Source organism: Patagioenas fasciata, chromosome 2 (assembly GCF_037038585.1).
Source record: "Patagioenas fasciata isolate bPatFas1 chromosome 2, bPatFas1.hap1, whole genome shotgun sequence".
NCBI lineage: Eukaryota > Metazoa > Chordata > Aves > Columbiformes > Columbidae > Patagioenas > Patagioenas fasciata.
The window spans coordinates 46,747,681-46,771,986 of NC_092521.1; the positions used below are offsets into that span (position 1 = coordinate 46,747,681).

The following is a 24,306-nucleotide window of genomic DNA, read 5'->3' on the forward strand; positions in this document are numbered from 1 at the left end:
AAAGAAAATTGTACTATTCAATAACTGGCAATTTAAAACTTCAGCCTATGACATAAGATGTGTATTTTCATGCATTTTTAGGGGCTAAATCCCTACTCGTATGGTTCTAGTTAGTATAGATGTCATTCAGCCGACAGGAGCTGGAGCACTGTGCATTGCGCAGATCCTCGTGGTGGGCAGGTTTCTAAAGCTCATCATGCTTCACGTTGCTCAGTGGCAGCAGGTGGCAGATGATGAAGATGGCAGATGAGCTCATCCAGCAGCAGCATTGTGTCATTTCTTTGTCTGCACATTGCACGCGTGCAGTTTTCTCAAGCAGACAGCCAAATCTAGTGAAATAGCACTACAGTGTCAGAGGAATTATTTAATGAGGAATGAGATCCTAAGACACTGTGGACTAGAGAAAGAAACTGAAAAAAAATTAGGAAATATTTTTTCGGGGAAGGAAATTCTTATTATTCTTGCATTGCCCTATTGCCTTTACCTGCAAAGAAAGAGCTGTCATATTCTATCCTTTTTACTATTTACAGGTTGAACTCTGCTATAAGGCTCGGTCAGATGACCCAACATTTGGGGTTTTTCCCCTCACTTCTTTCCTTCAACACTGTTTGAGTTTGGCCATGGAGGTGGAATCAGATTTCATAAGGGAAATGAAAATGTTATTTTCAGACAGATGTTGCATATCAAAAGCAGAAACATGTTAGAAAGCTTGATCTGATGAGCTCTACACATGGCTTAATTTTTCAGTAGAAAGTGTAATTAAATTGTCTGGCTTTCCTGTATTAGCCCATAGTGTTTCATACTATAATCTCGCATTAAGATCTTAAAGGTGTGGTTTTAATATTTCTGGTATATGCAAGCTGCTAATATTGTATCTTTTCTGTTGTGAAGGAATGGTATCTCTCTGAATTTACTGACTAATTAATCTTCCTTCTTCACTGATCATTAGAGTCCTGTGCTAAATGGTCACAGAAAAGCTCATCCTCTATTATTACTATGGGAAGAATGCTTTTTAACTTTCATTTCTCTCAATATTTATGCTATATGTAAAGCTTTTTTTTTTTAATAGTAGAATCAAAAAAACTCATTTTGAGTAGCATCGATTTCTTTGCTGTACATTTCATTCATTTACTATGAAATTTGGGTCGTAGTGATTCACAGCTCTTCTTCCTAGAGGTGAGTCACAAAAGATATTTTTAACATACTCCTTTGCTTGCTTTTCCTTTCTTTAGAGGGAAATAATCCTGAGTGAGGGAGGTGGAGAGCAGGGAGGAACTGGCACACATGACGTTTGCCAGACAAGAAGTAAGTAAAATGCCATGCTAAACCTTCAACTCTGCACAAAGATGTGCACAGGCTTTGCAGACCAGCTGTCTGACATGGCCTTAGGCTTTCCCTTAGGAACCCTGGAAGGTAGGGTCTGTACACACAGCACCATGGACATGTGAGATCACAGCATGTCCTGGCTTGCCTGATCAAGAGTAGCTGGGAAGCAACATCAGCCCAGCATGTGATAGCAGCCAAGGTCGCCAGGAGTCCCTGGAAGATGTCTTGCACTGCTGAGAATGAAACCTGTTGCTGCCATATCTGCCTTACTGCTGTGAGGTGTGATGGTTCAAGGAAGCAGATGTATGTGACATTTGTATCCTTCATTCTGCTCAGATATACCACTAGTCTTCTCTACTGTGCAATATGAAACTTTTTATCATATTGCAGATGTTTGTCGCATCATAGTGTTTGGTTGTCATAAGCTTTGTTTAATGTGAATCAAATGGAAATTGCATAGAGTGGTTTTCTGACTCCCATCCAAGGAAGACCTTGGGTCACATGCCATACAGCTTTCGGAGAGCTGGCTCAGCCGAGTCTTCGCGGAACTGGTAACTGGTCAGCGATGAGGAGCCCGTAGCAGGCAGGAGTGCAATGCCAGGGTATGGTGAAGGGTAGAATAATAGAATAATTTTGGTTGGAAGAGACCCTCAGGATCATGAAGTCCAACTGTAACCCAACTCTAACAGTAAACCATGTTCCTAAGAACCTCATCTATATGTCTTTTAAACACTTCCAGGGATGGTGACTCAACCACTTCCCTGGGCAGCCTGTTCCACTGCTTCATAACCCTTTCCATGAAGGTTTCCCTAATGTCGAATCTGAACCTCCCATGGCACAACTTGAGGCCATCTCCTCTTGTCCTATCCTTTGTTACTGGGGAGAAGAGACTGACCCCCTCCATGCTACAACCTCCTCTCATGTAGTTGTAGACAGTGATAAGGTCTCCTCTCAGCCTCCTTTTCTCCAGGCTAAACAGCCCCAGCTCCCTCAGCTGCTCCTCATCAGACTTGTGCTCCAGACCCCTCACCAGCTTTGTTGCCCTTCTCCAAACTCTCTCCAGTACCTCAGTGTCTTTCCTGTAGTGAGGGGCCCAAAACTGAACACAGGATTTGAGGTGGGGCCTCAACAGCAGCGAGTACAGTGGGATGGGTAACATGTTAAGTAACTTCTATAGGTATTTAGGCTCCCAGCCACTTGGACAATTCAGACTGCAGAGTGGCTGGGGAAGCAGAATGTTTGCAGGGGAGAAAGATGAGGACCTTGGCATTGCCCACTTTGACATCCCTCAGTCAGAAAGCCCAGCCCCCAGCAGATAAGATGACACAGATTTACTGTAAATCAGATCATATCTGGCTTGGCTTAGCTGGTCACAGTCTTTCCAGTGATTTAACTAAACATGTTTTATACTAACTTAGTTAAGCAGACAGTGAAACTGCGTACTCAGCATGTCGTGTTGGCCAAGTTTACTGGTGGCAAAGACCCTCGCATTCAGTGGCAGGGTTTTGGTGGGATGGACACTCAGTCCTCTCAAGGCAACTGAGCATGGTAGAATGAGGTGGCAGACTGATGGGATGAGACAAGTGTTGGGGTGTTTCCTTGGAGCAGGTGACCCTTCTGCAAGTGACCTTGGGCAGCAAGACAATGGCTGTGCCACTGCATGTCTGTGGAAGCTGGTGCATGGGAGGCTGTGTGTGATGTTGGGTTTTGCTCTTGCTGGGAATGCAGTAACGCAGTTGAGAAAGGAAGCAAAAGACTTTTTTAGGAAATTGCTGCTTCAAGGAGTGGAATTCATGTCATTTCAGAGGTGAGGTTTCTTAGATGTGACTTTGCCTTTCTGCTCTTTATGTTCAGAAATCTCAACTTCATTTACCTGAAAGGAACATCAAGCTGTTGGAAAAACTTTTTCAATGCTTTGTCATAACTCCAGCAAAGACTGATCTTTTCATGGTTTTTGGGTTTGAGTTGCTTTTAGCTTGGGATGTCCCAGTTTTTCTGGTCTCTAAGCATCATCTGTCTTTTTTTTCTTAAATATCTACAGTGATCTATTCTAGGTGTCTGAAACCCTAATATCCTTTTTTTCCATCCGTGCTTCACAGCTTCAAATCTATGTGCTAACACAAAGTTCTCGGTATTGATTTAGTTTCGTTTTTCAAGGAATAACTTATTTCTTTTGAACCAAAAATATTAATGGTATTTCTCTGGAACATTTGCAGCAGCTAATGTTAGCTTGTATACTTAGAAGTCAGTATGTAATAACATATCTCATGATAATCTAGCAGCCAGGGAAGTGCACGTGCATCCAGAGACAAATAGGCGGCCAGCCACTCTGATAATTACCACTTCACAGCCCTTTCTGTGAAAGGCTACAAAATGGGATTGGTGCAAAAATGGCTTTCAACCGGAGGTGCCCTAAACCAATATTAGCAAGAAGGTTTCACTAGAAACACATATAGGATAAAATATTCAATAGCATTTCAGAAAGCATTAGCAAGGCGTAGTACAACTCTTTAAATCATGAATTATCATTTACATGGAGAAAACAAAATCCCCTAAGTGGTCTTCTAAAAACACTTCTGAAATTAAACTTCCCCATGTGTAGTCTGTAGCATTTATTTTCTGTTGAGCTCTTTTAGGCTAGGCTGCTTCTACTAACTGGTTTCATTTGGCTCTCAGCAAGCTGGCAGACATCTTATAAGAGGGGAAAAATTGGCTGGGAATGCTTTTTCTTTATACCGTTTGGATTCAGCTATGATAATTTGAACTGCCAGAGAGAGGTTTAGATGGTACTCACCTTATTTAAGGTAATGAAACAAAATATATGTGAGGGAATGCATTCAAGAGAACTGAGGCAGATACATATCTTGCTTAGATCTGAATTTTAGATTTATCATCTTTGTTTCCTTCTTGAGTAGCAGTGAAAATTAAATTAAATGGCAGTGCTGAACCAGTGTACTCTTACCCAGCATCACTGTTCACCCACCTTTTCAGCTCATCTGTTTTCCTTTTGGGTAACACTTTCAGCACATGCTGTGAACATACGCCAAAATGCTCATTCTTAAAAGCTGCCTTCATTCATCTCGAGCTGTTATCGAGAGCTCTGTCTGCTTCGTAGATAAATCGCACAACACTGAATCAATGTCCTCCTGTACTGGGAACCAGACAAACGATTCCGACAGAAACTGTGTCGCATTCATACAGAGTGAGTGAAGAAGAGCTGGCTCACCTCGTGCAGAATACGGGTAGCAAAACATCTTCTGCTTCTCAGCTGAGAAATATAAACGTGGCTGTTGATTCTAAACCAAAACATTAGAAATGTTTGCTTGCTGCAAGTTACTTTGCATGCTTGAGAGATATTCCAGTGTTATGTATGATAATTTTTGAATCAGGTATTTCAATAAGGTGATGTTTCAGATCGTGTTTGTTGGGGTTTTTTTGTCTTTACACTTGTTTTAATTATCTTTAATATAGTTTTAGCTGTAGCATAAATGTACTTAACACTGAATACTCTCCTTGACAGGAGACTTCAGCTGAATAAACCAGATCTATTGTGTAATTAAGGAATTTCTTTGGAAATTGGCTTCATTTCAGTTTTAAATATGTTGTCTAATTCGTTCCAGAAGTAAAGTGGACTTGTTTTTTCAGAACTTGCTCATGATTGCTGCTGGTCAGAGATATAATAAATTGAGTTCTTTCCTAATTTAAAAACTTTGTAAATATGTAAGCTAAGCTACAGTCTGCACCGGGCATTGGCAATACAGAACGATGGTACTGTTCCAAAGAAAATTGTCTTTTTTAATCACATAGAAGAACAGCAATGCCTCCTTCCCAGTGCTGATACACAAATGTTGGGAACTATTTGAGCAACAGGTTTTCCAGTAATTTGAGTGCAATACTTCAGCAGACTTAAGCTGAGGGAGAGAGGAGGAGGAAAAAAATACAGGCTCTGCTAGAGATGGTAAACCACATGTATATTCAGCAAGCAAATGAGCTACGAGCTCTGAAACAATAAGCTGCTCTATAGTGCACAGACGGTCTTTCAGGCTACCAAGCCCAAGCTCTGAAGTCTCTCTGCACATTGATAAAAACGTCTAACTCTGAATGAAATAAGTTTTTTCTGTCTCATGTAAAGCCCTGTAAGCTACTGAGAACTGACTGAGCTGCTGACTCAGCCATTGTTCCTGGTTTTTACAACTCCTCCCATTCAGTTAATTAAAAAACCTGTTCCTGAACAGGAAACAAAAGCACTTTTTATACAGAATTGATCTATGTACATTTTCAAGATTTCTACTCCGTGAATGCACTTTTTCTTCAGCTTTGTTTCTTGCAGCGCAAGTGCCTGCCAGAGGCAGTACTGTGGACACAACTGTCCTTCTAGGCTGGAATATTTTACTACACACCGTCCTACACTTGTGCCACGGCCCGTTGAGCATGGGATGAGGTCAGAACCTGAAAAGCACAAAAGGCTTGTCAGCGAGCAAGAAAACGATGAATGAAGTTAAAGTCAGGTCATAGAAATGGAGATGCTCGTGTGGGAGTAGCAGGAGGAAAGAGATATCTCAGCAAAAGAGCAGAAAGCATAAAGGCTGTTGGGTTTGCGATGGAAGAAACTGGCTTTGCACTGTGGCAGAAGCACTAAGAGCTTGAGTTTTGATGAGTGTTGACTTTGAAGCTTTTGCAAAATAATTAAATAAAAGCTGCTACTCAGTAAGGTGAAGTTAACCATTAAGCTCAGCAGTTGCTGCTGTTATTTTAGCAAAAGCTTCAACTTGGCAAGAAATAAAAGAATTTGCATGAAGTTGTTTGGAAAAGCCACTTTCGTTCCGTCAAATTTAATTTTTAAGAGATGGCTACCAAATTCAAAAAGTGTCTGGAATAAATCCACAAGTGACTTGTGGTTAGAATCTCTGAAATTCACGTTATGACCAAAAATATGTTTCTACACATCTTAACTTCCTCCCTGTAATTGCAACTCTCCAATTTTTTTAAACAACAAAGGGAAGTAATGCAATTCAGAGCACGCCTGACACAGAGGTTGGGACCTGTTAGTTTCTAAATTGCAGGAATTTACTTTCTTCGATGCAGTTGAATTTTACTCCTGCAAGATGATTAACCTCTTTCCAAGCTCAGCTGTTCGTCTGAGAATGAAGCCTCTTTAATCTGCCAGTGTAAGATTTCTATGTTGCCACTGGTGGATGGGGTTTCTTATTTGAATGCTCTCTGGTTTTTATCTTAACCTCAAATAAATGTCATCATTCACTTGTGTCCACTGGTGATGAGGAGGTACACTGAACTACTCTCTGTAAGCACAGTCTATGTTTAAAATGCTTTTTATCAGAACAAAAATCCTCTTTACCTTTTTGAAGAAATTTAGACAATGAAAGTAGATGAATCTCTTCAACTAGAGCTGCACTAACATGAGTCCTGGAACATTTCTGCATTTAGAAAATACTCCAGTTTCTTTCATTGACACTTCAGTTGCACAAGAAACTAAAGCTCACTATTTAGCAACCAAGATTAGGAGAGCGAAAGGGATAAAAGGTTTCTTCCTGTGTGGATCTCCTGTGAGAAGGCTTCCGCTGAAGGGGAGGATGGAGTTGGGTTTCTGTACTTATTTGCTTCTTGGAATCGAGCAGATTATGATCTACAGCTGCACCACTGCTGGCAGGGGCATCAGCCCAAACAGAACAAACTCGTGTTAACTGTGTTTTCTTAACATAAATGTTGTAAATTTTGTTTTGATAAAATATAGGATTTTGCTCTTTCTGCATTAAAGAAGAAATCTTGCAGATTTATAATTTCTACTGAAATCAGTGTTAATGAGGTGAGGGAATCCATGGTGTGAAGGCAGAATTTTTTGATGCAACTGTGATATAAAATCCCAACACACTTGGTTAACCTTTAACAGGTATTCTAATATGGCGTGTTTGAGCCTGCTTGAAACTAGTAATATTAATTTCAAATGTTAACCAGGAGTTTATTTTGTTACTCTCATCTCAACTTTCTTCTGTGCTTTAATTAAATGTTAATCTATTGTAGACAACCCTGTTCTTCTAATGAATAACTTGGGATGAGTGTATACTAATGATCTGGGAGGAGATCACCTAGTTAAGAGTAGGCCCAAAGGCAGATTAGGTTTGTGCTGCCTCTTAATTTTAGATGTACATCATGTCTTTCACTGAAATGGGAAAATCTACTTGGGCAGAACAATGTAAGATGCTGTTAAGGGACTTGTCTGCCATCCAGGGCAGGGTTTGATCTTTGACTTGCATTGACATACCTAAGCTGAGTCTCCACACCTTAGGACAACTTTTTAGCCCTGAATCAGTATTAAAGTATAAATTAAAGCAGTGTATCTGCCTAGTAAGACAAGTGTCTCGAAGTACAGTAAGAATTCTAACCATGTATTTTTTCACCTTTGATTCTATGTCATTTTCCAGCTGTTCATGAAGAGGAGAGCAGTTCTTGATAGAGGTTTCTGTTAAGTCAGGGATAACTTGGTTTTGCCTTCTTATGAAATCGTCCCCTCTGGTGGAAGGCTGTTCCACCAAATGTTCTCCTAAGGATCCTGGTTGCTGCTGTAGGAGACCAGAGCCATAAGCTTTTAGTGACTCTTAGCATTTTCATAACTGAGGTCTAAGTGGGCCTCCACTCCAGTGCCAGAGGCACAGTGCTAGTAGTCACGTAAGAAAAGCTTTTGTCATTGGGCAGCTGCTGTTAAACATAGTCATCTCAGCACTGTTTCAGGCAAGCCCTGGGCTGGTTTAGTTGGGCTTTCTGTAACTTTTCTCCTCTTTTTTTTTTTTTTTAAATTTATTTATTCTGCCATCTGGATAAGCTCTGTTACTCACCAGGAGAGCATGCCATCTTCATGTGCATGTCTTTATACTCTTACTGTTCAACAGAAAACTAGCAACGGCTTTTGTTAATAGTCATTAGGATAGTCAAATGGTGCAGTAGTCATCAGACTCCTCTGCGTGGTCACTTGAGCATGTGAACTAACACACAGCCTGTGGAATATTCTTGGTTGTCTGTTGACAGTGCATGGGAAAGGAATAAATGATGTTAATTACAAGTTAGATTGATGATAACCCAGTGAATAAGTTAAATCTAGTTAACTTACAGTCCAGACACTCAAACATGTGACCCCATAAAATGAAACGTTTCATTGTGGCAGTCTGGTTATTTGTGATGATAATAACTTATGAAACAAAGGTTAGAGGTTAGGCTTGTTTTCCCTGTCTTTGTACATCATCTGCAACCTAAAATTCCCTCTCATGCGAAATCTGTGAGTTAAATCTACTTTAAGCTATCATCAGTCACCATTTGAACTGATTTTTCTTTGTTATGCTGCCAATAGAATCAGATATTTTTGTTGTGCTGCTTAAGAGTCATGAAGGTAAGATAAGAGAAACAGGCTGTACCATCCCCTTTGCTTTGCCAGGACAGGATTAGAGGTTTTGATTAGCAAGCATTGCGTTGCTGTGTGGGAAACATGGTTGGGTTCCTTTCCTTGATCTCTGGAACGGTGTCTGTGGGTCCGCGCAGGTGATGGATGTGTCAGCGTGCTGGTGCTGTGCTTCGACATGTCTCACCAGCCTGTCAGGCCTGACTCATTCTTCCTTGGTTGAATGGATATCTGTACCACAGACATAACACAGAGAGGAATAAAGGCGTTGGAGGCTTTCAAATCTTCATAATACTTCTGAGAAGTAAAGCTATTCATTCTGAAGGGCTCCTTCCCCATGAAATGTTGCACAATCGCTACTGACTGAATGTGCCTTTGTGCTGTGCCCTCTGCTTTGCAGTGCCATAAGTTTAGCTCCAGTACACTTGATGAATTCTAATTGTATTATGTTTACTTAGATATGTCTCTAGTTCATGTTTCATCTGGGTTTTTCTTAATACATTTCTAAAATGTCCTTAAGATTGGGTACAGATGGGGACACAGGAGGTCCTCTTCTTCATCTCTTTCCCACCCGTCAAGAAAAAGTACTGACAGGCAGCTCTTAAAATACAAAGGCAGTATTTCAAAGTCTGTTTAATAGCTATTTCACGGTGATTATAATACAAGAATCAATCATAGTTTTTCCAGTCTGTGGCTCAGTCATTATCCTTTGGAAGCTGTGTATCAAAGACCCTTGTTTTGTGTTTTCCTTGCTGTATTCCCCATCCTGTCATAGTCTCCTGTATGCTTTCAGCAGGCTAAAATACACAAATAAACAAGTTCTTAAAACTCAGAAAAAGTTCCTTTTTCCCTGCCATCGCAAACCTTTTTTATTTATAGCTCACAGATGCCGTCAGCATGGCAGATAAGGATGAACCTGAACTGTTGGTGTCTTACTGTCTTTGACTGAGGGGATGAACTTACCATAGCGTTGCATCCATGTTAGTTTGCAGCCAGGTCCCAACCTGAGGTGAGGGTGGTAGCTCCTTCAATAGGGAACCCAGAGGTGATGGAGCAGGTGATCAGCTTTCCTCTCCTCTCCATCAGCACCAGGACTGTGAGCCGTTTGTGGACTGTCTGCTCCCACTAGTGAAAACAGCGTTCTGTAATTCCATTTACACTTGCAGTTTCTTTCTGCAATGCATCTTCTCTCCCTGCACTGTCCTCCCTACAGGGGGAACTCTGCAGCTATGGAGGACCTGGGCATGGGGGCATTTTTCTCTCCTCAGAGAGCTATGAAAAAATCCTAGGTTTCAAACCAGCTGGAAGATGACATAAGCAAAGAAAGGCATTTATTTCTCGCTCGTTCGTTCTTCTGAGTGTATGCTGAACCTTTTCACAGTTATCTAGTGATCAGTCCCCAAAAGAGCTGCAATGTTGGCTTTAAACCTTGGTTCCAGTTAGTCACGTAATAGCAGTATCAGAGAGTTGCGGTGGATTCTTTTTTGTTCTCCTTTTTCTCAGGTCTAGACAACTACCACCACTGTCATGACACTTCTTGCAACAACCAAATGCCGCATGTAGGTTCTGTGCAGACTTTTTGGCAAATGTCAATTTAAATAAAACCCCGATTAAAAAAAAAAAAAAATACATGTAGGCTGGAGTGACAGAAGTGTTAGGATTATGTCTGAATATATTATTTCAGAGTCTGGTTTGCTATGTGCAATCTTGACTGGCTGCCTTGTCTAAGGATTAGGTAAGGAAGAAATAGCTTTACCATATGATCTAGTTGATGGGGTGACAAGTGAGACTATAAACTGAGATTTCCTTCCATTGTCCCTCACTGAGACAAATTTATTTCTGCATCAGGCATTGAGGACTGTTGTGTACACTGTCAATGGAAGACTATACAGGTCCACGTAAGAACCAGGCGTGCCGAAGTGTACTTTCCAAGTCATGCAACTACATTCTCCCTGGTATCTAGCAAGCCACCTCTCCGTGCCCTTTGTTATTACATTTTATTTATCCTTTAGGCTTATGCTCTTCAACTCTGCTCACTTGTATCAAGGATCATCTTTTTTGGGGAGGAAAACAAAGTTATTTCCTGTCAGCTTTGACAGGAATGCTGAAAAATGTAGACAGAAATTGTCTTTTTCCAGAATGGTGATATTTGGCAGGTAGAGGGCCTTTTCTTTTTGAGACAGCTCTGCTGTTCTTTGAAATACTGAAAAGCAGTCAGCAGTCAACAAATAATATGAAACATAAACCTCTGCAGTACTTTTGCTACCCTGCTGTGCTGCCTGCGCATTCTTGAGAAGCGCTGGGCTTTGCATACAGTCTCACATAGAGAGATGTGAGACTTACTAAATAATCAAAGCTGCTGAAAGACAATGCAACTCCTGCCTCCTTGGAGAAACATTTAACAGCTAACGCAATTGAGCAGATGTTTCACTGACCTTCCATGTTTCCTACTGATGACATGCAGCTACTTTTTTTTTTTTTCTTCTCAGAATTTCTTTGTTCAAATTTTCTTTTTGGTATATGAGCATATACATGCTCTCATCCTTTTATATCCACGAAAACCTGACTTTTTGCTCAGTCTGTGAACCCTTGCAGTAAAGGCGCCATTGGTCTAGGCACAGTACAGACACAGTACAAAATGCGTGTTTCTCTCTTGGAAGCATTCTGAACTCTTAGAAATGGTTAAACCATCTGGAGGTGAGGGGTGAGTTACTGCAAAAAACAGGGGATCTTACATTACAGAAATAACCTGTATGAGGTGGGTTAGAGTTGTGAACCTGTGTAAACCTGGAAGAGCCTGAGCAGCGGCAAAAGCAGAAGGAGCCTGAAGTCTGGCACAGAAAGGGCTGATTAAAGCCGCTGCTCACAGATACTGCAGGGCCAGCTTCTGGTGAGAAGGAAGACGGGCTGATCTTCCTGCTCCTACTGCGTTTTAATAAATGCCTCCAAAAACTGGAGGCTTAGCCCTGGTGTAGGTCTTTCCCTGCCTTTTTATCTTTCTGGACTTACTTACAGCAGTTGTGGATTTACTGTCTTTGCTCTAAGTACCTTCACAGGGAAATAAGAATTCATAATCTGCAGAGATAATATACACTAGAATGAAACTGTTCCAATACTGTGCCTGCCAGAGGCCAGACTGGAAGATAAAGAGATATAAAGCTTGCAGTAGTCGTTCATTACTCGCTTGCGTTTGGCTGCAGAGGAGTAACCACACCTGCTCGGTGGACCATGTAGGTATTACAGATCTTTGATCTTTCTGAACCTGCACTGATTTACTAGCGAAACATCTCATTATTCTTTTTGTGATTGTAAGAGAGGTGGGGCTGCTTCTATTATAGTATCACTTTAGCTTTAGATTTTCTTAAAATTTTCTGTTAAATTGCTAATTAGCACACAGTTAAATTGTGTTGTGATTTGTTTAAAATTGCTGTCAGGTTTGTAGTCTCTCAATGAAATTTTGCCTCTTGTGCAGTGTAATAAAATTCCACTTTAACTTGCAGTCAAGCCAGACTTATGTCCATTTAACTTGTATTTCAACCGTGCTGTCTTTTTTTATGGCATCTTGAGTAGAGACCAGGGAGAAACATAATAAGAAATAGTCTCCTTCCTCTCCATTAGTTAGTTACTTGACATCTGGATCAAATGTGTATTGCAGGCCCTTCTTTCCTTCCAATAAAAAAGTCTACCTTTTTCAATGCGGAAATAAATTTCAAAAAAACTGTCTATAGAAAATCTCGAGTTATAAGCCATCTCTTCCAAAAGAGAGGCATTTTAACATCCAGCCATGACAGCTTCCATGCACAGCATACTTCTTGATTTCGTAACAGGAGGAGATTAATGCTGCCCTTCTATTATATGCTTTGGGATCAGTGTGTACTCCTCTGTAGTCAGCCCCCTCGTGAACTGCTGCTTATTAGCAGCAGAGGCACAGACGGCTTTGTGTTTGTGTGGCTGAGCTGAAGGAAGGGGAGGATGGCACAGAGAGAGACATGGATGGTTCTGAGCATCTCTTTGTACTGAAGCAAAGCTCCAGCTGACTTTGCACTTATTTCAGAAACATGTGTAAGTCAACAATAGATAGCAGACCCTGCTTCCAGTTGCACACAGCCTAAAGCATTTTTTTCTGTGCTGAGGAATTTGGGACTTTTTTGTGGAAGTTTGGATTGGAAGTTTGGCCTTTTCTTGCCACCAGACTATCTGTTGTTAAGTACATAACAGTCACAGTAAAATAATATTATTATGGTTCCAAACAAAGTAACTAGAGAACGTAGAATTAAAGACCACTGTCTCATTCAAAGTGTTGGATGAATATTTTTCATATAAGGTTTTATTATTCAATGTGTTGTTTTGCTTCCTTCCTCATGTGAATTCGTGCTTTGTTACTGTGCCCAACTCGATTCCCACTCTGAAGTGAGAGTTCTCAAATTCTTTCTGAACTAGCAAACTTTTATCACTGCACTGTTTCACAGTTTTAAACAACTATGTAGCTTCCACACAGTATCGTATTCTACTCCATTCTGTACATAAGCGGGGAGTGTTAAATCAGAAGTAACCCTACTGATTTTAGATCTGAGGTTACTCAAACTTGCTGTGGTTTTGTTGGAGGGGTTGTGTTATTTCTTTGAGAGGGAACTTAATGTATGAAATATCATTATAAACTGCAATCACAGCTTGCCTTGGATAGTAGCCACAGCTGGGAATCCTGCAAATCAGACCCCTAGATCCCAAACTGGTCGATCAGGATGGCATCTAGGTGGTTGTGTTGGTAGTTGCAGAGGACAGCAGTGGTGCCTGAGGAGCAATTCAGAAGTAAGCAGGAGAGAGCGTCAGTCTCAGGTCAGCCCGTGGAGAATGAACACTGTGTGATGACATGTCATCCTTGGTGACTATCTGTGAAATACAGTCATTATGCTCTAGAGTGGTAGTTTTTCTGTGCTGTCAGGTGCTCTCTGATGCAACTCATAGTCCCTACTGCTACGTGATGTTCTGGCTCATCCTGACTCTATGTAGGAGGAGGAGGAAGTCTGACTTCGCTCCCTCCCATTCCTGAAAATGGGGTGCCTGCAAGGGGAAGGAGCTGTGGGGCTGGAGAATGCATCTTCTTGGTTAGGCTGTGGCTGAGAGGTAAATCCTGAAACCAGGACTTACATGACCTGTATGGCAGACTGGGGATTAAAAAGCAGAGTTCTTTCTTCATGTCTTCCTGTCTGGGCATCAGTCACAACATGCTTTCCAGCTTTGGTTAACTGAACGCCTCCCTGCTTACTGTCCAGACTCCCTAAGCCCAGAGGAGCTGGCTGCCTGGCCTCTCTATTGCTTTGCACAGAAAGGTCCTTGGAGTGGACAGGGTCTTATACTAATTTTTGCTCCAAAACTAATTACTTTTTTATATAGCTTTTTTGTATAGCTGCCTGGACACTTTTTAATTTGACTTCTTTTATGAACTGTAACTAGGACCTATTTTCAGAGTAGGGCTTATATTTCAAGCATCCTCAAAAATACTGAAAAATCATGTTAGAGCTTATTTTGGGGGTAGGTCTTATTTTTGGGGAAACATAGTATGTTGCTGTAATGTACTACAGGAATGGCTTCAGCAGGTCAGACCAAAGGTCCTGCTGCATCTACCCCAGTGTTGGTCTTTGAAACACTTGAATTGTCTTGGCTGAACTTCAAATCCTAGTGTGTCCTTAAGCAGACACAGAGTTGGAAAAACTCCAAGGCAACTGATTTTTGAAGTGCGGTGAATTTTTTTCAACAGTTGAAAGTTGTAGTCACATGGTGGGAAGTACCAGCATCTTTTCTTACCCTGCTGGTAGTACTTCAAAGTTACTGTGGTCACTTTAGAAAGACAAAATGTATGGCAGGCAATAAAAGGAAGTCTTCTGCCTTCTAAGTTGATATTTAGGCTTATAACCACAGCACTCAAGCACACTGACTAGAAGAGCGTTCCTCTGTCAGTGTGGTTCTGGGCTTGGGTGATGTAACTGAGCCTTTTGGTCTCCCACCTCTCTTGGTGTGCGTGTGTGTGTGCACATGTACACACACCTGGCAGGGTGGTGGGACGGGTCTTTCTCATGGAGCGTCAGGACTTGTTGAGCTTGCATTTGTTTCCTCCTCTGCTGCTAGGTGGCCTGAAAGAGTTTAGTGTGGGTGAATTCTCTGAACATGTCACAGATGTCTCAAGTCTGAGAGGATGTATAGGAGCAGCAGGGTGTTGTGCACAAAAATGCTGAAGGAGTGAGAAAGTATTTCTGTAGGTGGCTTGACATCCTGATGTATTGGATGAATTTTAATGAAGTTGAGCACTCTCGGGGAACAATAATCCACTGGCTGTGTGCATTGCTAATTTTAGAATATGATTTACAGCAAATGCACTAACCATTGGTTTTACTTAGACTTTTACTCTTTTTCTGGAGTTGTTTGTTACCTCGAGTCCTGCTGTGATATCCTCTTGCTGAGATCAGCCTTTAACTTAGTTGTAGTTAATGTTTCTAAATTTGGGAATATCACTCCACTGATTTGAAGTCACACCAGCAGCAAATGTGTCCTTCTAAGCTTTCATTATCTCAGTGTTTGTTAAAGAAGCTTTTAATCTTTGTGTTCACAGCGCGCAGAGGTGGTTGATGTACCTGGCTGTCCCTGGGAGGTCTGCCCGGGGCAGCTGCCTACGTGTTGGTTCTTGCATTTTACAACACTTAGGATATAGCCAAGGTTTTAATGCTGCGGGGAGGTAAAGTCGGCAAGAAACACTTCTTTCTAGTGCTCTTCTGAAGGCGACCACCTTCAAAAGGGTTTTAAATGTGTATGGCTTTCTTTCTGATGTTAACTATAGGTCTCAAAGGGCTTAGTTTATGATTAAGGAAAGTTAGGTGCTATTCCGCTCTTAGGGAAGCCTAGAGGAGAAAGGGTTTTAGTCTAGTATTTTTAAATAGCTATTTGATGATGCTAAAAACAAAACTCTTATGTTTATTGTTTGAGGTTTTTATAGTAGTGGGTGTGTTTTCTTTGTCTAAAACTTTTAATATTAAGGGCCAAAAAGTGCTATCTGTACAGATACTATTACACCGAATTAAGTACACAAACACCTCCATAGCTATTTACTATTTCTAGAGAGCATGTGATAAAAGGATCTTTTTTCGTTTAACTTTGGCTCCTGCACGTTCTTTTCCTTCCAACCTGGTGAAACTGGGTGTCTTTCATGGCAGGTTCTCTCTGCAGACTCTCTGTGATCTCCCGTCTTCTTGTTTGGCTGCTAATAACCGGAAAAATTGACCGAGCAAAATGGTGAAGAAGTTGAGCCAGCAGTTGCCACAGTGACAGTTGTCCAATATAAATATCTTACAACTCTTCTGTTTATCATCTGTTTTCAGGGCAGTTTAAGCTGCTGGAACAAGACCGAGATATTAAGGAGCCAGTGCAGTATTTTAACAGTGTGGAGGAGGTGGCTAAAGCATTTCCTGAACGAGTTTACGTCATGGAGGAAATAACATTCAACGTTAAGGTAGTCCCTGAATAAATATTTATCCCTGTTTAAGTGATTAACTGTTACAACCTTTATATACATGGCAAGTGAGTAACGGTGCTGTGTGGGAAGTGTGATTTTTTTTTTAATTTCTTTTTTGAGACAGACGAACTTCAGTGTCCTGCATTCAGTGATGGTGCTCTTCGGGATAATTTTTGCAGTTTTAAATCAACATGTCCTCTAAGGGCTCTCCTGTCCTATGGTACTTCGGGGAGCAGTCCTGATGACCCATCCAATAATTCATCTAATTAGGATGCTCCTGCCAGATTTTAAACAAGTGTTGTTTGTTGCCCCCTTTCTCCTCCCCCTCCTGCACTGCTGTTAGGCAGCAGCTGCTCAAATCCCTATCCAGAAAGCCTTATTCTCAGAGAGCACGCAGGGTGAAATGATGGGGTTGCTTGTCTCAAAATTACTGTAGCTAAATGGCATTGTGAATAAAACAAAAAACAAACAGAACACACACGGAAGAAAAGACGCACTTGTTCTCTGTGTATGTGTGTGTTTGTTTGCATGTGCCTACCTCTTGGGCTCATGGAAGGGTCAGCAAACCCATGACTGTAAGAGGCCTTGCTGTTGTCAAACACATTGCAGGGCAGTGGCACAAAATGAAGAAGACAGAACTTGTTCTTATTTTCCTACCTGTATGTGTGACACTACACAAGGTAGGTCAGCTCTGCCAATGGAGCTGAGTGGCCTTTGGGCTCCTCTGATTTGCTTCAGTTGATTCACCACCTAAGTCTGGTAGAAGAGCATCCCAGAGCTGGGATGCAGCAGCACAGATCCCAATCTTGTACCCTGTAGGGGAAACTGGTTGATACTGGTGCAAAACCAGTATAGAGTTTCCTGGTCGCATGTACTAGTCATGTGGGTTTATTATAACAACCTTTTAATGGCTTTTTCTCTTTCTTGCATTGTAAAGTTGGGGGACTCCAGCTAGTCCCCAGTTATAGCTATGAAACAAGATTGCTGAAGGCTGCTCTAAGTGTGAGAGCTCATCAGTTAATTAATTTAGCAACACAGTAGGTTGTTTTCATTTGTGTTCTCCATTAAGCTGAACCCATAAAACAGAGCCTTTCATGAATGAAGGCTACATGACAAAGCTGGAACACTTTTTTATGTTTAGGATGTAGTTGGGCAAATCAAGGCAACAAGAACATTTCATTTCTACCCAGGCGAATCAGCCTTACTTTGGGAATGTTAGCCTTATCCAGTGCTGTGCCATTATTTCTCAGTTGATCAATGATTAAATCAAGAGAGTGTCATGGTAAAATGTACAGCTTTAGTTTTATAGAGAGAAAAGTATTAGTCTGCAGGCTTGATTCAGTGTAAAACATCATGTCTTGAGTTTCATGTGAGTGTTCTCAAAACTCTGTCTTATTTAGCAAACCGATAATTTAGCATAGCTTGCTGTTAGATATCAAATCAATTTTTAAAAGATACTATAGTTATACTCTTTTAATGTAAATGACAGTAACAATAATCCAGGTTTAACCTAGTTACACAGTTGTCTTGGCAGTATTTCTTTTGGCAGTTTTTCCAGTTTCATAGAAGTCTATTCCAAGGTTATAATCTTCCAAAAAATAAATGAACTTAACAGGATTTATTAAAGTGTTTAATAATCATTTACATGCAAGAGAATTATGTACGCTAAAATTTTAACATAGGGGAGATCCTGTGAAACTGATTAGAGCAAAGGGAAGTGTACTAAGTACAGTTTATTTCTGCCCAATGTGGGGTGCCTCTTTAAATTCAGAAGAGAGTACCGGGTAGCTAATCTGATATATATATATCTATATATTTTTTTTTTTAATGCCTAAAATATCTGATGAATCATTTAAAATGAGGAGGAGCTCTGAAGTCTAGGAATTCATTCTTGTTCCAAATATTCCAATCTTCCATGGATAATTTTTGAAGAAAAAGCCTATAGAGTTGCGGTGTGCCACCAGAGAGTCACTGCATGGTTTTTGCCTGTGCTTGTTGAGGTCTGCTGCATGTGTTGATATACCACGGCTACGGTTCGACCTGGGGTTACTTTATTTTTACTTCATGTGTGAGTTGTTAAAAGGAAAAATAAGCCCCCTTATCCTGGAAGAGGCAGGGGAGATGGATCTCCCTTCCTTCTCGGGGGTTTTGCAGCTAGGCAGGATTTCTGGGCAGTGTGCTGAGGCTGGGGGTTTGGGACCTGCCTGATATTTGAAGGAGCGCTGTAACACATGCCAACAAGCCAAGTGGGGATTGGAAGGTGGAGAATAGCAAAAAAAAATTTGTAATAACTAAAACTACTTCCAGTAATTTCTGTGGAGGTACATATGTATCAATACTGTGCTTGTGTACCCAGTTGCCTCGGGTACCTGGTGGCCAGCAGCATCTACAGGCACTGCAATTTGGTTTGTTCAGGGGCTGACCTAATTTCACTCAGCCAATAGGTCAATCTGTTCTGACTCTCTACAACTACCTGAAAGGAGGTTGTACTGAGGAGAGTGTTGGTCTCTTCTCCCAGGTAACAAGTGACAGGAACAAGACAGAGTGGCCTCAAGTTGCACCAGGGGAGATTCAGATTGGATATTAGGAAAAATTTCTTCACAGAAGGGGTTGTCAGGCATTGGAACAGGCTGCACAGGGAAGTGGTGGAGTCACCATCCCTGGAGGGGTTTAGAAGGTGTGTAGATGAGGTTCTTAGGGACGTGGTTTAGAGGCAGACTTGACAGTTTAATGGTTAGACTCGATGATCTTGAAGGTCTTTTCCAACCAAAATGATTCTATGATTCTATTATTCACTGACCAGATAGGTGATAACCTTTCCTGTATTCAGCGCATAGTTGCAGAGAATTTTGCTTATGTATCAGTGTTACACTACAAAGATGAGGATTTTTTTTGTTCTCTCTGCTAGGAAGAAAAATCTTAAGGAAATTGTGCTACCCCAGGGCTCTAGCTTTTGCTGAGCAAACAGCAGCAGGTTTCTGCAGTCGGCTGCTCTGGTCCCATGCAGACGGCAGGCTGTACAAACACCCAGGAAGCTATTTGCATTAAGACTTAAAAAACTAAACCAAGAACAGAAACCTCACATCATACTGAGGGCAATTCACAAAAAGTTCTCTTAAAAATGCAACAATATTTCCTGATAGGTTGGACATTGGACAAGACATGAATTCCTGCACTCTGAAAACCAGCCCACTTAGTGTTGCAGGACCCTTCAAACCTTGCAGGATATTGGTTTTGTCCTGAAGATCCCACTCAGTCTCCCAGGAGAGGCTGTGAAGCTGTTTGCAGAGCTTTTCCAGGATGGAGATGTGGATTAGTTCATTAGCCCTATAATGATTCTTTTCTTTCCTGACAAAGATATTGTTTGGCTGGTGTGAACTTTTGATACCTGATTTGTTCAATTTTTTAATGTAATCCTCTTTTCACAATGGTTTAACTGTGTTGGCTCATACAATGTGCATTTTAGCAGAAATAAATCTGTAGTGAAAACTTTGCTTTTTTTTTTTTGACAAATGTGAATGCAGTACAATGAAGCAAAACTGACCTCCTGATTTGATTGCAGTTCTGTTGGCTCTGATAAACTTGCCCTGAGTGTCCAAAAAGCACATTTAGAGAAGCTTGTAACATATACTGGCATTTTTATACACTACAATAGCAACTTTCTTGAAATCAGTCCATGTGTAGGTTTTAGCTCCAAATTTGCAAGCGATTCATAGTACATCACCTTGAGAATTAGTGCTTTAGTCCCCTCATCACTCTGTGGCTCGATGCCAGCTTGATGGGGCTGCAAGCCGTGTCTCCAGGGTGGTTTTTCTTCTTCTCTTCCCCCAGCGTCCACAGCACATGCCAGCTGTGGCACTTTGGTGTTTTGCATTGGCCATGCAATGCTACGGTGACCTCTTCCTTCCAGCATCTGGTGCAGGGCTTGAGCGAGAGAGAAGCAGATCTGCTGCTTTGTGTCTACCTTTGTGTACCTGCCAGAGGGTTTTTGCTCTGCAAGGAGCCCGGTTAGTGGGAGCCATTGCCTCACAGTATCTTCCTGATATCCCACGTGAAGAATCACTTCATGGTGGAGCTCTTCAGAGAAGTGATTGTGCCACTGTACTCAGTGCTGGTGAGGCCACACCTTGAATACTGTGTTCAGTATTAGGCCCCTCATCATAAAAAGGACATTGAAGTACTAGAGAGAGTACAGAGGAGGCGACGAAGCTGGTGAGGGATCTGGAGCACAAGTCTGATGAGGAGCAGCTGAGGGAACTGGGGCTGTTCAGCCTGGAGAAAAGGAGGCTGAGGGGAGACCTTATCGCTGTCTACAGTTACCTGAAAGGAGGTTGTAGCATGAAAGGGATTGGTCTCTTCCCCCAAGTAACAAGTGATAGGAAGAGAGGAAATGGCCTCAAGTTGTCCCAGGGAAGGTTCGAATTGGATATTAGGAAAAATTTCTCTATGGAAAGGGTTGTCGGGCATTGGAACAGGCTGCCCAGGGAAGCAAGTGAGTCATCATCCCCGGAGGTGTTTAAAGGACATGTATGTGGTTCTCAGGGACATGGTTTAGTGCTAGAGTTAGGTTAGGTTATGTTTGGACTCGATGATCCTGAGGGTCTCTTCCAACCAAAATGATTCTATGATTCTGTGCTATTACCTGTCACATTTTGAGTCATTTTTGGAACACTTTGATTTGAGACATCTTTAAACACCACTGAAGATAGCTTTTAATGTAGCTGTTGGGGCAAAGTCCCTCTCAGCTGAGAGGGAAATGCCCATATACTAACATGCAGAGTTGTACTTGCTGATTCTTGCTGTCTTGGGAGACAGATATTTACAAAAGAAAAATGGGATACTGTGTCACTGAATTTAGTCAACTTCCTTGAAAAAGTTTGCGTATTTTTTCTGCTAATAGATCCTCTGAAGACTCTTCTTTTTTATATTTTAAAAATCTTAATCCATATTTTGTGACCTGTAAAAAATGTATATATATTTAGTATATATTATATGTATTTTTATATAAATACATTACTGTGATTGGTCCCTTGGCTGTAATAGTAAAAACAGTAAGCAGCAACTATCAATCAGAGACCTTACAGTTGAAAAGAACTCTACCAAAAAAAAAATCCTAACTGTGTATTTTTAAAGTGAATGCAATGCTTGCATTGATCTAATAAAATTTAGCAGATATAACAAACAGTGTGAAGCCACAAATCATTTTTGTAAGGCGTTCATATGTGTCCAAGTGATTAAAGACTTCTACTTCAGACTATAACAAATTAGAACAATTGGAGTCTAAGACAGGATATTGACTTGGGTGTTATCAAAATCTGTTTTTCGGAGTTAATCTTTCCTTAAGCAAAAAGAAACAATATACTTGAGCTTTCCCAAAAGAACATCTTTCCTAAATAATCATTCATCACTTTCCTGATGCCTGGCTTCTGCAGGAGATATAATTGGCTTCTGAATTGCTATAGAGCTGTGGGAGTCTTCAAGTTTAAAACATTGTAGTGACCTAACTGACTTGTGTTTTGCAATGTGTTTGATAAGATGTCTGTAAGCCAGTAACCTTCCTGGGCAACTTCCCAGCACCAATACTGAACTGTTAGAATGGATCAATACTCGCGGTAGGGAGGTGGAGGGTAAGTGCAGCATGGAATAGGTTCTGATTCTGTGGGTCTTATGCATTAGGAGTTGTTCGATTTGAACATCTCCTAGTGATTTCTAGATGTCTTTGGAATGCAGTGTGACAAACACTGCCTCTTTCACGGAGCTGGTAGCACTGCTTATTCTCACCTGTTAGCAGAAAGTGAAAATTGTCTGGGAAAGGCAAAAGAGGGGCAAGGGACAAAAAAAACTGCAGGAGTCATTGTTATAATGTATAAAGTATGAGAAAATATGCGTAGATGTTTCAACTCAGATTTTCTGGGGTAAAAAAAAAGTTACAATAATACTTATTTTTTTGAAGTTAATTTCACAGAATCACAGAATCGACTGGGTTGGAAAAGACCTCAGAGATCATCGAGTCCAACCCTTGGTCCAAGTTCAGTCCATTTACTAGATCATGACACTAAGTGCCATGTTCAATCTCGGTTTTAAAACCTCCAGGGATGGTGAGACCACCACCTCCCTGGGCAGGCCATTCCAATGCCTGATCACTCTCTCCATAAAGAATTTCTTTCTAATATCCAGCCGAAATTTCCCCTGGCAGAGGTTAAGCCCATGCCCCCTTGTCCTGTTGCTAACTGCCTGGGAGAAGAGACCAATCGCCACCTGGCTATAACTTCCCTTCAGGTAGTTATAGAGAGTGATGAGGTCGCCTCTAAGCCTCCTCTTCTCCAGACTAAACAACCCCAGCTCCCTCAGCCTCTCCCCATAGGTCTTGTGCTCAAGTCCCTTCACCAGTCTTGTTGCTCTTCTCTGGACCCGCTCCAGCACCTCAATATCTTTCCTGAACTGAGGGGCCCAGAACTGAACACAATACTCCAGGTGTGGCCTCACCAATGCAGAGTACAGGGGAAGGATCACTTCCCTTGTCCTGCTGACCATGCTATTTTTGATACAGGACCAGAATACCATTGGCCTTCTTGGCCACCTGAGCACACTGTTGGCTCATGTTGAGCTTCCTGTGAATTAGTACCCCCAGGTCCCTTTCTGCCTGGCTGCTCTCCAGCCACTCTGTGCCCAGCCTGTAGCGCTGCAGGGGGTTGTTGTGGCCAAAGTGCAGGACCCAGCACTTGGCCTTGTTGAACTTCGTCCCATTGGAATCAGCCCATTTTTCCAGTCTGTCCACATCCCTTTGCAGAGCCCTCCAGCCTTCCAGCAGGTTGACACACTCCCTCCCAACTTGGTGTCATCAGCAAATTTGCTGATGATGGTCTCAATCCCCTCATCTAAATCATCAATAAAGATGTTAAACAGGACTGGACCCAGCACTGACCCCTGGGGGACACCACTAGTGACTGGCCGCCAGCTAGATGCAGCCCCATTCACCAGCACTCTCTGGGCCCAGCCCTCCAGCCAGTTCTTAACCCAGCAGAGAGTGCGCTTGTCCAAGCCATGGGCTACCAGCTTTTGAAGGAGTATAGTATGGGAGACAGTGTCAAAGGCTTTGCTGAAGTCTAGATAGACCACATCTACAGCTTTCCCCACATCCACCAGGTGGGTCACCTGATCATAAAAGAAGATCAGGTTGGTCAGACAGGACCTGCCCCTCCTAAACCCATGCTGGCTGGGTCTGATCCCTGGTCCATCCTGAAGGTGCTGGGTGATTGCATTCAGGATGATCTGCTCCATAAACCTGCCAGGCATCGAGATCAGCCTGACAGGCCTGTAGTTGCCAGGGTCAGCTTTGCAGCCCTTTTTGTGGATTGGGGTAACATTCGCCAATTTCCAATCGTATGGGACCTCCCCAGTGAGCCAGGACTGTTGGAAGATGATGGAGAGCAACTTGACAAGCTGTTCTGCTAGCTCCCTCATCACCCTAGGATGCATCCCGTCTGGTCCCATAGACTTGTGAGGATCCAGATGGCTCAGTAAGTTTAATATGGCTAGTAGTTTAATATGGAGATATGAAAGCGAAGTCAGCATAGCACAAATTCTGTGTTTTACTGAGCCACAGGTTCCTTTTACAATTAAGACTTAACTTTTTGGCTAAAGTCACTGGGTTTGCTCATCCTGGAGAAGAGGAGACTGAGGGGCGACCTCATCACATCCTAGAACTTCCTCACAAGAGGATGAGGAGCGGCAGGTGCTGATCTCTTCTCTCTGGAGACCAACAACAGAACCCTCGGGAATGTCAGGAAGATGTGCCAGGGAAGGTTTAGGTTGGACATTAGGAAAAGGTTCTTCACCCAGAGGGTGGTGGAGCACTGGAACAGGCTCCCCAGGGAGGTGTCACGGCCCCAAGCCTGACAGTATTCAAGAAGAGACTGGATGGACACCCTCAGACACATGGTGTGAACTGTGGGGTTGTCATATGTAGAGACAGGAGTTGGACTTGATGATCCTTGTGCATCCCTTCCAACTCAGGACATTCTATGATTCTATAAAGCATTGTTGTGATAATGTGTAAAACGGAGAG

The 24,306-nt window shown here is 41.9% G+C and overlaps 1 protein-coding gene across 1 annotated transcript in view; it reads left to right on the forward strand.

Annotated features, from left to right (window-relative positions):
* Positions 1-24,306, forward strand: part of GAREM1 (GRB2 associated regulator of MAPK1 subtype 1) — a 104,863-nt gene that overhangs the window by 60,059 nt on the left and 20,498 nt on the right. The window contains exon 3 of the mRNA XM_065830371.2: positions 16,105-16,235. Within this exon, the coding sequence (XP_065686443.1) occupies positions 16,105-16,235 (131 nt within the window). The remainder of the gene's footprint in view (positions 1-16,104; positions 16,236-24,306) is intronic.